This window comes from Drosophila ficusphila, unplaced genomic scaffold (assembly GCF_018152265.1).
Source record: "Drosophila ficusphila isolate 14025-0441.05 unplaced genomic scaffold, ASM1815226v1 contig_286, whole genome shotgun sequence".
In the NCBI taxonomy this organism is placed as follows: domain Eukaryota; kingdom Metazoa; phylum Arthropoda; class Insecta; order Diptera; family Drosophilidae; genus Drosophila; species Drosophila ficusphila.
Genome location: NW_025064189.1, coordinates 6,367,422 through 6,380,202, shown reverse-complemented (window position 1 = coordinate 6,380,202; position 12,781 = coordinate 6,367,422). Strand labels below are relative to the sequence as shown.

General features: G+C 37.4%; 2 protein-coding genes, 1 long non-coding RNA gene and 4 other non-coding genes across 12 annotated transcripts; 1 reads left to right on the top strand and 6 right to left on the bottom strand.

Moving 5' to 3' along the window:
• Positions 1-5: 5 nt before the first annotated feature.
• LOC108100635 lies at positions 6-1,297 on the bottom strand. Of its 2 annotated transcripts, none has more exons than XR_001772009.2 (5): positions 1,018-1,297; positions 770-844; positions 535-584; positions 287-350; positions 6-97 (listed from the first exon to the last, which is right to left on the bottom strand). It is a non-coding gene; the product is annotated as an uncharacterized LOC108100635 (long non-coding RNA). The 2 variants fall into 2 exon arrangements; XR_001772008.2 differs by having other exon boundaries at positions 770-829; positions 1,018-1,295.
• LOC122319920 lies at positions 159-245 on the bottom strand. Its single transcript, XR_006245388.1, has one exon. It is a non-coding gene; the product is annotated as a small nucleolar RNA Me18S-Um1356 (small nucleolar RNA).
• LOC122319918 lies at positions 415-500 on the bottom strand. The gene has a single exon (XR_006245386.1). It is a non-coding gene; the product is annotated as a small nucleolar RNA Me18S-Um1356 (small nucleolar RNA).
• LOC122319917 lies at positions 648-733 on the bottom strand. The gene has a single exon (XR_006245385.1). It is a non-coding gene; the product is annotated as a small nucleolar RNA Me18S-Um1356 (small nucleolar RNA).
• Positions 891-978, bottom strand: LOC122319919. The gene has a single exon (XR_006245387.1). It is a non-coding gene; the product is annotated as a small nucleolar RNA Me18S-Um1356 (small nucleolar RNA).
• A 258-nt stretch (positions 1,298-1,555) lies between the features above and the next one.
• Positions 1,556-3,449, top strand: LOC108100616. Its single transcript, XM_017204607.2, has 3 exons — positions 1,556-1,753; positions 1,832-2,559; positions 2,702-3,449. Exons 2-3 carry the CDS (start codon positions 1,859-1,861, stop codon positions 3,147-3,149), a joined length of 1,149 nt encoding a protein of 382 aa, XP_017060096.1. The 5' UTR covers positions 1,556-1,753; positions 1,832-1,858; the 3' UTR covers positions 3,150-3,449.
• Positions 3,380-11,814, bottom strand: LOC108100617. 5 transcript variants are annotated; one of them, XM_017204609.2, is made up of 6 exons: positions 11,727-11,814; positions 7,629-8,094; positions 7,320-7,402; positions 7,191-7,233; positions 4,367-4,492; positions 3,380-3,677 (listed from the first exon to the last, which is right to left on the bottom strand). In XM_017204609.2, the coding sequence occupies exons 2-6, from the start codon at positions 7,993-7,995 to the stop codon at positions 3,565-3,567; spliced, it is 732 nt and encodes a 243-aa protein (XP_017060098.1). In that variant the 5' UTR covers positions 7,996-8,094; positions 11,727-11,814; the 3' UTR covers positions 3,380-3,564. The 5 variants fall into 5 exon arrangements, with proteins under 5 accessions (XP_017060098.1, XP_017060100.1, XP_017060099.1 ...); XM_017204611.2 differs by lacking the exon at positions 11,727-11,814 and adding an exon at positions 11,221-11,236; XM_017204610.2 differs by lacking the exon at positions 11,727-11,814 and adding an exon at positions 9,098-9,166.
• Between the last annotated feature and the right edge of the window lie 967 nt (positions 11,815-12,781).

Below are 12,781 nucleotides of genomic sequence, written 5' to 3'. Positions count from 1 at the left end.
TTCGCTTTAGACAGTTAAAATATTTTATTATGTATGCTTAAATAAAGAATGTATTTTATATATTAAATAGACATTTGTTGGAAGATTCCGTTCGAACCTGAAAGTCAAAAAAAGAATTACCTTTTAATACGTGTTATAAAACATAATATTTTATGTGGAAGAGGTGAGTCAGATGGTGATGCATGTTAAAAGATTTCAACACAATTGGTCTGATTTGGGTATGAGTTTATCATCAATAATGGTTTTTCAAATAACAAGTTGAACACCAAGAAAAATAATAATTTACCTTTAAATATATTCAGGCACTATTCAGCAATAATTTTGTTGAGAGCCTTACCATGATGCATTGCCTGAAAAATATAAGAGAAAGCTAGGTTAATTTCTGAATATACATTTAGCAAAATAAATTTTAGTATATTTATTCAGATGGTGATGCATGTTAAAAGGATTTCAACATTATATCTCTGAGTTGGGTATGAAGTTATCATCAATTTAGGATTATAATATAATAGTAGGTCTTGTTGTCTTAATCACCTTTTGATTGCAGGATTATGCACTGTCAAGGACTAATCATGTTGCATAGCCTGAAAATAAATATAAAAACTATATTAGTTTCGATGTCTTAATTCAAAACATATCCTTATAAAAGTCTTATTCAGATGGTGATGCATGTTAAAAAGATTTCAACATAATTTCTCTGAGTTGGGTATGAAGTTATCATCAGTTTAGGATCTTAAATAAATGTTCTATAAATTGTAGGAAGTATTACCTTATAAAGCCCGAAGAAATTTCTTCAAATCATTTCAAGACTTTGCCGATTCAAGGTCACCTGTAATAAAAATAACTGTTTTAGATTTTTTAAATGGAAAGGCACACACACTTTTTCTTTCAAAATAGTAATCAGATGGTGATGCATGTTAAGTAAATTTCAACATAATATTTCTGCATTGGGTATGTAGATGTCATCATTAAAGTTTTTAAAGGACATTAAATTGTACTTTCTTGTTTAACATTTACCTTAAAATCATGCAATATTTCAAAGTGCTTCAGGTGTCTCACTTTTCACCACGTGGAGTGGAGGGGCTCATTAAAAAGTCCGGTGTACGTTCATTATACATATTAGCTTATTTTGTGGTTTATGAGATCTGTTATTGTAAAAAATCTTATGCCCATATTATAAGCCGCGATGGAGTTAACTATCAGATAGTTTTGTTCCATTTTTAATAAGTTATATCAAAGTGATTGCGCTCCGACAAACTTAACCAAAAGAAATTTAGATGGGAAAGAAGGCAGAAGGTTGCCGGATGGCCAAGTAGTTGTAAACGTTCAAGGGATGCCAGACATTCAAGTGTTGTGAACACGAATAACTGTTATCGCTAATGAATAATTTAAATAAATATTTTAAGAAAGAACAACAGCAAGAGCAAATATTTAATTTAGGTTTTATCAATAAAAGAGTTCTTTTACTGTTGTAACTTTAAGCTAATATAACCAAAGAAAGGGTATTCGAGTGTGTGTACAATATCGATTCTGTTTCGATAGCTTTGCGTTAGCATGCACATCTCTAGAGCGCGCTGCCACCTTCAGCAAATTGGCGCAATTTAAACAAAAATAGGCAAAATATCACAGTTGCAATCGTAGGAGGAACGCAAATAGATAATCCAGAAAAGATCTAAGTTCCTGGAAGATATACCAATCGCCCCCCGCCCAATTCGGAGACTCTGCTGCAAAGATATAGCGAAGCATCTAAGTGGTATGTGCGTCAGGTGCAGGGCGGCGTGAAAATGTTTACACAATCCTAATAATGCGAATGCCGCTTATTGTTTTCCAGCATTCCGCATCGCAAATTGAAATTGCAATGACGACCCCGCTGCAGACACGAATGGCGCTGGCCGAGATTCCCGATCGCCTGGAGGCCCTGCGCATGGCCAACACGCCGACAAACGCCAATCGCCGGACACCGGACGAACCGACTCCGGCGGCCATAATAAACACTCCGAACGCCAACGGGGGATTGGGTTTGCGGGTGGACAACGATGTGAATGTAGTGCAGGCCCAGGACTTTGTCTTTTCGCCGCTTCCCTCTCCTGATGAGCTGGTCATTCGGCAACGAGGTCGCCGGCGCTTTACCACCACCTTTTCGCCAGATAAAGTCAATGGAGGCGGCGGCGCTGGAGGAGGTGCATCCGGTGGCTCCTCGATGCGTAGCCCCTTTCAACGCACACCCACCAAAAATCTGCAATTAACCAGCGGCATGATTCTACGCAGTTCGCCCCGCAAGCGTCTCACCATGGGCAGCACTCCGCCAGAGCCAACGCCCATGGAGACATATTCGCCGATTAAGATGGCCACCACCAAGCAACTCTGGCCGGGAACACCGATAGTAAAGAAGCTGAGAATGGACGACCGGCCTGTGGGACAAACCAACACGGATTCGACACTGCCTTCCCTGTTGCAGGGCCTTTCCCAGAACCAACTAATCGATTTAATCATGAATAACTTGAAGAACACCAGCGATGAGGGGGAGATCAGACGGCAGCTGCCCACGCCAGACATTAGGTAAGTATATTGGCTTTAGGACAATATTTTTAGATCTCCAAAACATCTATACCAAGATTCTAAAATAGATTCAGGATCCTTCAAAATTAAATGTATTCTGGACAAAGATTTTTGCTTAACAATCTTTTTGATTCCCTTGCAGTTCGCTGGAGCAGGAGCTGCATCACGCCAAGCGGCTCATCTTCAAGTCTCTGCCCACCTCTCGCCTGTGCAAGAAGACCGATGCGGCGGCCTACTCCAAAGCCTCGATGCATCTGAACGAATTCAAGCGGGTTATGCAATCGCAGGCCAAGCGTCTGCACGATTCCACCCATTGGGACGCCCTGGTGGACTATGTAACAATGGCCTGGCAGTGCGTCGCTAGTACGCCCAACTGGGAGAGCCACGCACACAATGCGGTGCGACGGCAGTGCTTCAAGCTTTTGGCCTGCTCCTGCTATGCGGCCATAAAACACGGCGGAATGCGATTGGGACAGACGCGACTGGAGACTTTGGAACGCAATTTGCGCGAATGGTCCAAGGACTACGAGGACGTGCTGTCTTGCGTGAATGCCTTGCAGCGTACGCTTAACAACCGTACCAGTTTATAAACACAGTGGAGACTATAGACTTTTAAGGCCGACTTGCTGAACTCGAGGTTTAGTGGACCGAATCTAGTAAATAAGGCAAAATGTACCATGTAAGCAAACGATATTTGGCGCGACACGTGTTATACACTATTTTTAATTTTGTTCCTCGATTTGTTGTCCTGTTTAAAATGCACGCAAGCAGTTACAGCTTCTTTATTTAGTGATCTAAGCCACACGCTAACTAAAGTCGGTTAGCTTTATAAACTTGTATTTATTAACGCTTAAATATATGCTTAGCAAGTAGGTTTGATTACCATTGGACATTGTTTGAACTAAGTACACTTATTAGAATGCTTTTACGTCTAGATCCTACTTCGCTATGACTATGTTGTACAACTTTCACACGATGGCTTTGCACTTGACTGACGCCTCAACTTTAACAAAATATCCGACTTCTACTTATCCAGTTCAGAACACTGATTGTAGAGAGCAGGGGTATTAGTATATTTAGTACGTGCTGGCTTCGGGAGCTGCCGGAAATGTGTCGCCCTGGAAAAAGTGAGAGGAAAATTCATGTTAAATGTATGTTATTTTCCACTTCGATGAATAATCCTAGTACAATTTATATGATGGACACCTGTTAAACATTCATAAGTACATTTTCGTATTTTGTTTTTTAGCTTTACTCATATTTATTTATGAGCTGGCTCTGAATTCAGCCTAAGTGTTATGTTTATAAGGAGAATCTGCTCAAAAGTTTATTGGTATAAACTACTCACAACGTAAATATACAATCAAGGCTAATTACCTTGTTCGAATTTATAGTTTGCCATATTTAAAGGCTTTACACATTTGCTGTTGTTTGATATGATTTAGAACTCTTTCTTGACGCCCAGCAGAAAATTCGGTGTGAGCGATTTTAATTAGCATTATAAACTAAATTTAATTAGCATAGTTCGATTTTCTGCCAGTGGATAATATTGACATGATCTCTCTTGGCCATTGTTGCTGTTATTTCTGGTATGTGTATGTTTATCGAAGGCGCCGAGTGGAAACAGATTCATCGAAAAGGTGTATTTACAATATTAAATTAGCATCGCTTTGTTAATCCCTCCCCATGTGTGAGTGGCATGGGCATTTAGCATGTGAATTGTGGTTCCAGGTGCATTGACTATGATCAGATACCCATGAACACCTCATCGGAGGTGGGTATCTATTCAAATGAACTCAATACTTACACTTCTTTAGCCAGATCTCAGCGCAGCAGCACTCCTTGATCTCAACGAATTCGAAGCAGGAATCAACGGAGGGGGTGTGCTCCTTCTGATCCGCGAAGCAAACATGAGGCACATAGGGCAGGCCCTCTGAGAATATATAGAAAACAAATATTTTATTTAATATAGTAAAAGTATTTTTGAGCAATCCCAAATTAAATGGTAGAATAAAAATTAATTGCTGATCATATTATTGCTTTTGTAATTGCAAAAGCCAAAAATAGGTAGTCCAATTATTAAGTTAATAATTACTTAGTTTTTATTTTTACATTTGTGTATCGATTTTCCTTGGAAACACTTGAAAAATTTTCCAGAAATTTTAGTGAATGTTCCCCTTTTTGAATTTAAGTGCTTAAATTTTTATAATAGGAACCACTTACTTTAAATATTGAATTTATGGAACTTTTGCGCTTTGAGTAGAAACGGAAATCAATAAAATAGAATATGTTTATTAGGAGCTGCACACGAAAAGCCGCAATAATTTTGAGGAAAATATAAACTTGGGAGACTGACTAAATATGAACGGCATTGTTTCTCGATCGGATATTTTTTCGGTTGGCCTGATTTTAGATTTCCATTTGTTTACAAAAACTCAACGTATTGATTTTTATGAAGTTCCATGTCTACATTTTTAGGAACTCATAACATAAAGCCCACACAGAGAATATCCAGCACTTTTCGATGGTGCGTGTCGCAGATATTTATACAATTAAATAATTATTAGCTAATGTAAACAGACTCGGGTCTCGGAGTGTAGTATGTTAGGTCAATTTAGAGACTGCTCTCGGAATTGTTAATAATCTTTAGCGACGACTGACAAGCCGAGGACGATGGGGTACAAATACAAATCGACAGATTGTTGAAAAAGAAAATGCATAGTGAGTCTGATTGATTGTACATTTAATGATTATAAAAGTTCAGTTACCAAGGAAAACTATATAACGATCTGAGCAGCGATTATTTTCAAAGCTGGTGTGATTCACATTTCGCCCTGTCAACTTTTTTATAGTTATTCAAATTATAAATGGATTTAATTGAAGAGTTGTTCATGGTAAAAAAAAATAAAAAAGAACCGCGAAATATCTGTCATTTTTAATAGCTTAAAATTATGGAAATATTTGAATTGGGCGCTATAAGCGGCACCTAAAAATGGCCATAGAGAAGTACATGTATAGCCACCCACCCAGTTGACTGGACAGGTGTTTTCCGATTGCTAATTCAATCACGTTCCTTATCGAATGGATTTGTTGCCGGTAGTAGAGTTCGTTTGCAGCATACTAAAGGAAAACTCGTAAGCCGCAAAATATTTCGAGTCCACAGTAATATAATATTTAAACAGTGATCAGATACCGGCGTTGAAAACAATCATATTATTTGTTATTTGTAGCCCTTGAGATTTTGCACAGTTATAAACGATAAGGTCTTTTTCAAAAGGGTTACGAATTGCAATGATAAATGCAGTTAAATGAAAGTAATCATAAAGTAAACAAAAAAGGGCGACTGATATTAAAGGTATTTATAATTTTATGTCAATATCCACCACAGGCCCCAATTGCACACCTTAAGATATCAATTCTAAGAATAAATAGTGTACTTAATATTAAGACAGTAAATATTTGTAATATGTACTAAATTTTGTTAGCAGTAAACTAAAGTAATTCTATGACCAAGAAACTATTCAAACAACTACAAATTGAACTGCAACTGCATAATTATTTAATAACAAATAAAGTGAAATGAACAAAATTGAATTTAATGACTGGCCCACACAAAACAATTCAAAGGCGGGTGCATTCGAAAAGGAAAACTACAGGGGCATGGAAAACTGCGCGCCTTGAAGAAAATCATTCAACTGTGGACGGTCTAAGCGCCAAACCCACAAAAATTCCCCTAACAAGGCAGAATGCACATCGACAAGTCGAAAATTTTAACAAAAAAATACAACATTTGGAAGAATTATAAACTGACGTTTGGACATTAGGAATTCCAAAGTAAACTGACTACAGTGGAACTTATTAAAGTTTGACCTAGAGAAATCAGATTAAATACGAGTTTTTAAAGCACTCAAATGAGGATACAATTAAAATTATCTAGTTGCAGTGTATATGGTTTTTAAATCAATAGAAATATAAAATCCTTCTACAATCTTAAGGTAATTTTTTAAAACCATTAGGTTTTTAATGAGAGGCTCTTCTGTTGTGGTTGCAAGTCGAGGCAATGAAGCGTGTCGCAGCATTAGAGTGCGGTTCAATCAGTGGACCAGACTTAACAACTTCCGTGCCGCATCACGTGCCAAGTGGAAGAGAACGACCCGTGGCATAAGTATCTGCCACCTCTGCGACAACCATGGGATACTTCTGTGGCTCGGCTACCTGTGCCAACTGTTGCGTCATCGCCGGCAGTACTAAACCCAGTAATTTGCGTGAGTGCGGATTGTTAAGGGCCTCCGAATCGGACAAAATGAGCTAATGAGGCTCTTTAGAGAGTTGATTCTGGCACTGCGTTGCAAGTGGGTTAGTGGCACGTCTTTATTTCGTGTGTTTACTGTGGGAGTCTTCTACTGCAACTGCAGAGTTTTGTTTATTGTTTTTTGGCGCCATCTGCTGAGACTCATGCAGCAAGTCATAAATATCAACTAAGGTAAAACAAATATTAGTTTTTTACAAGAAACAAGCAACTGTTAAGATTTGCAATGCTGGATTTCTTTCAGGAACAAGCAAGAGACTTAAAAACTTTGGTATCTTCATTTTTTTAACTATCCTAAATGCAATTTTTGTACTATACTAACCTTCTCGATGTTGCTGTTCGCAATAGCAATGATCGTTGATAAACTGAAAATAAAATTTTTAAAAATGTAATACAAGGAATATTTTGCATATTAAGTTCATGGATATCATTGGTTATCCAAAATATTTACCTGTGTTCCCCTGCAATATTTTGATGCATTCGCTGGGCATTTAATTGAACTGCAGGCATTGTGCTGGCTTTTTGTTATAACGACTGAAATTAAAAATTTTTTAAAAAAAGAGTTTAATACTTTTACATTCGGTTTACTTAAAGGTTTTCTGAGAAGAATGATAAAGTGTTTAAAAATGCAATTCCAAATATTTAAAATTTGAATAATCTTGTTTACTTGGCATTCTTTATATTCTTATTACTTCCTTTTATTTAAAATTTTTAAATGCAAAATTATATTTGCTTGTTACTACTAGTTACTACTACTCACTCTTGTTATGTTTTTGCAGGTATTCCATGGCCGATTGCTGGGACACCTGGTGGTCGAAGGTGTACTCCTCGTAGCTATCGCTGTATGGCGGGACTCGTGGACGCAGGTCCTCCTTGTCGCACATGATGCAGGAGGATTGTGGAGCACCGAGGACGGATCCGAGGCAGATCGTCAGCACAGTTCCTACGAGCAGGAATGATGGGATCACCGCCGGCTGATAACGCAGGCTGACCTTTGGGATTAAGGGCTTATCGGTGGATCTTGGCGGCGATTGCAGTAATCTCGAGCACTGGTAATTGTATGAGGAAGCTCCGCTGAATTCCAATGCACTCCACATCGTGCTAAGTCCTAGTCCGATTTCGATCATTTTATTGTACACAATTATCACATTAATTAGCTGGGTTTTATTGCCGTTTTATTTCGGTTTAGTTTGTGCGTCGTTGTGGTCGCTGCAATCGGATACGATCTGTAAGTCGCACGGATGCGAAGATTCAGATTTAGTAAGATCAGGCAAGACTATAGTAAGTTGAAAATGCGGTCGTGATCTGAATATAGATTCCAATCGCATATATGGCTCTGATTCTGTGTGCTTTCCACACGAACAACTTTTGTCTAATTCACTTTACAGCTGATTGGTTTAATGGCATTTCTGTATTGTTCAACAATGTTTATCGTTCTCCTTTCGACTGCTGTAATTTGATGTGGCAGGGAACTTTTCTTGATTAAATAGGCCAACTTTTAGATAGTAACAAAAAAAGTATAACAAAAATTATTCAAGTCTATAAATTTACGGAGTATTAATTCATTATATTTTCCACTTTTAGGATTGCTTATTATTTCAGGATTTCCCTCTCAATGAAAACATGAATTTATGTACACATTCCAAGTTGCATTGGATTATATTTTTTGGATCCTTTTAAAATATAAGCACTTTTTCACAATTTTTTTTATATATTTGTTAACTCGAAATAAACCATTTCCACATATCCACAAATTGTTGCACAAAATATCTTTCTTTCATCTCTTTTGTTGCTGATAAATTGCTTTAGATTTCGGTTGATATTTTTTTCACAAAAAAATGCCTGGTATTCTCGGGAATAATTTATTAAGAAGCTGGCCAGCGACTCGCTCAACGCATCTAATAAATTAAAGTTACAAATATCACACAGCACGTGAGGAGGCGGAGTGAACGAAATAATATTTGTCGTACCGCTGCGATGGTTTCGCATCAAGATCGACGGCCACACGTCCGATTCCCAGCCTATGCAAATTCGTTCTGAGCAACTCGCACTGACTTCTCCACTGCGGCAGCGCGCCGTACAGTGGGCCAAAACGGTAGAAATTTAATTAAAATTTGAATATTTTTTTAAATTATCAAAAGGTTGTAAGTAATAGTTGTGTTACATAGCTTGGTTGATTGCAATCCTTATTTCTCCACATCAATTATATTATTATTTTTCCTTATTTACCCTTTTACTGATTCCCACTATGCTTTGGTATAGAAAGCGACGGGCAGCACGAGAACTCACTTTGTGGAGCTTTTAGTGCCGCCACTTGGAAGAATTTAATAAAAGCCAACGCCGCCAAGCTGGTTGCATTTAAAGGTTCAGGTATGAAATATATCTTATCTTCATCGTTAAATTCCTTTAGCTGGTTAAAAAAGATATATTTTATATATATATGAATGAGCAAGGGGATTCCCGGTATATAAGGAAACATATCATCAAAATGTTTTTAGAATATAAAGTGTCTTACACAATAAAGATCTTAATAAATATACAAGTATCACGAGATTAACGAAACAATAAATTTAAAGATTGTATAAAATAATCTTATATCTAAGAGATTCTATTTTCCCATTCAATAAACAAAAACCCTGCAATCAATTCACACTTCCCAATGATTAGCGCCGGCTATCAACAGGCATTTAATCAAATACCCTCGAAAATGATGCTCCATTAATAATATGGCTGTTAATAAGCCCTAGTAATTTGTTCAAAATGAAGCGGAACCATTTCCCTTTCCAGAAAAAAACAATAAACAACAAACATACCTTGGCATACCGAACAAACAATTTCTGACACACATTGAAATATTTTTATAATTTATGCCCACCTAAATGCCCCACAACGATCCCTTTAAACTAGATATATCTGCATCTGTATACCTAGGCAAGCATCTATGTAAAGTTCTCTCTGGGCTTCATAATTTTGTGTTTTAAAAATAAAATGGAAATTCAGATAAACGAGGTGGCTAGGAAGTTTTCATTTAGTTCCTGCTCGAATCTTTTGTTTATTTGTAGAACTGCAACCTGCTATGCGCCCCTGCTCTCTCGTCCAAAATCGTAAATCTCGACAGGCTAACCCGTCTGATTTCTTGTTTGGGGAAGCATCATTTTATGGACCTTACTTTCTAGTATTACCCAAGACTATTAAATGCTGCTGGGCTTACAGATCTGTGGGCGGTTATTGTGTTTTTCCGATGCTTTCGCTTGATGTGGTTTCAGCTACCGCAACACTTAAATGCATAAGTCCGCGTGTAAATATCTTGACTGTGTAAAAATATCATTTATATGACGGCATCTGGCTTAAAGAACTTAATACCATCCACCTCACTGCAAAGGATATTAAGGCGAGCGAGGGGAAAGCGTGTCAAGGTGAAACTGAATCATGCCGAGAATGTAATGTTTTTACGGCTTTAATGGGGCACTTCCCCTCTCCCTAAGTGGCCCAACAAAAGGGCGCGACTATCTGCGAAATTATGGAAAAATGACTCTGTCGAAACTTTTCGATTGGGTTCTGGCACGCGAGCCGAATTAAATTCGCAAATTTGCATGCAAATATTTGTATTTACCTCAAGCTCTTAAACTGCTAAGGGTGTGAGATTGTTTTATTTTTATCAGCAATGATGACTTTGTATAGATAGTGAAAATATTATAGGTATAGGCAGGGGCGGACGCAGGGGGTGTTTGGGGGTCCGGACCCCCCCCAAAATCACAGACTTTTTCAAATTCCCTTACAGCACACGGCCTTTCAACCATATAAACTAAAAATTTTTTGACCGGACCCCCCCCAAACGAAAAAATTTTTGGACCGGACCCCCCCCAAAATTTTTTTCTGCGTCCGCCCCTGGGTATAGGATTTATCACTTCTAATAACATAAAATAAATTTCTAAGTATTTAGTAAATTAACAAATTTATTTTAAATAAAATACATCAGACAGCAAATGACCACACCATTTTGTATAATATTAAATTGTACTTCGTATTTTAAGTCTTAAAACTTTTAAAACAATCTATTAAAAAAAAAAAACATTCATAATAACTGACCTACCTCAGAAACTCAAGATTGAAATGAAAACATCTGCTTAGACACATGCAAAATCTCACCTACCCTAAGATATCGCTGCGCATGCGGTCTATTGAGTTTCATAACCCTTGTCAGCGAAGAAACACCCCGTGAAAACAATCCTTAAAAGGTAAAAAGAGCGTTGTCCTACAAGAGAGTAAGTTCTCAAAGAACAACGTTCTCATTTTCAAACAAAAACTCGTTTTGGCAGAGCTTCCAAAACTGTTTCCCCCCCACAACTTACAGTTTTTTCAGCACTGGGTAAAGAAATGATTTTTGCGCCCCAAGTGTTTTCTTAGACTTTTCCAAATTTATGATCATTTTCACACTGCATAATCAATCAACAAAATCGCAAAAATAAGATGCATAAACTATTTTTAAACCACTAACTAGAGAATGCTTTCAGAATGTGTTCGTTCCGATAATTTATGTTGTAACATTTAAAACTTTTTTGTCTTGCTTTGGGGGATTTTTGGTCTCAAAAATTGTCCGCTTTTTCGGGGCCAACCATTTGGTGTTGTTTTTTCGCGTTTTTTTCAAACATTAAGATTTTAATCACTCAGCGAGACGCACCAATTTGTCAATATTTAAAAAAAGTCGAACATAAATTTTCACATCAGCAATAAAAACAAAGTTTGGGGCACAAAATAGAGAATGGCGACAAATGATTTTCGGCTTGTACACAAAACAACAGCGACAATTCAAGTACGTTTGATTTTTTGCGCTTGCAATTTATAAAATTATACTAACCAAATTAGATAATTTGGAGTAGTTACACACTTGTGATTTTTTTTGCTACTGTTTGTTACTGCGACTCTTGTTATTTTGCTTGTTGTTTGGGCAGCGCAGTAAACGCGACTGAAGGATGAAAAGCGTGACGTAGACCGGCGACAGCTTGCGGCTATGGCAACAACAACAACCACACAAACAAGGACAATAACACAGCACTGAGAGAAAAATTACATTTTAGCACAATGATTTGTGTGAAATAAAATATTTATTTTACCAGCTTTTTATATTAGGAAAAAACGCCAGGTAAATATACCTAAAAACACACAAATTGCAATCAAAAATCGTAGTAGTTTGGACAAATGCAATAAAATTTAAATTTGAATAAAAACTAAAATGTTTGTTGAAAATCATTTTTCTCAAGGAAATTCTGTCAACTTTTGTTTTCTGTGCAAAACCATCGAAGTTACTGACGACAACAATAGAGACTCACATCCTTCTGTCTGGCATCGTCCTTTTTGGAAAGCAACCCCCAAGCAAGAAACTTTCTCTGCTGGCAATGCTGTTCAGTGAAAAGAGAGAGCACTTCTACTCCTGTTAGAGGAAAAAGAAGGAATAAGAGAGGGGTTGTGGAAGAGCCGTTAATATTATATCCCAGTAGAGCAACAGGCTACCCACATCAAACCCAAAATAAACCCAAACTGAGCAAGGTACCGTTGCTTTCGCCAAGGACAAAAGTTTGCTCAGCTAATGGCAGCGAATTTTATTGGGATAGGTCCAATGGGGTGCATCAGATTCTTTGACTAATGGAATTCAAGGAGCGCCAGGTGTCGAATAAACAAACGAATCCCAGATATTTATGGGGGCGATAATAACTTAATGATGTGAAAGGACGTTGGAGTTGATTTGGAGAAGGAAAATTGATTTAGGGGTGAGGCTTTATACGTTTCAAAGTCGTAGTCAACACTAATGAAACTATATTTATATTTAATATGCATCCATTAAAGTTAACATCTCTAAATACCCAGTAAATAAGTATAAAATTAATTGATTGGTAGAGTAAGACAATTTCCAGC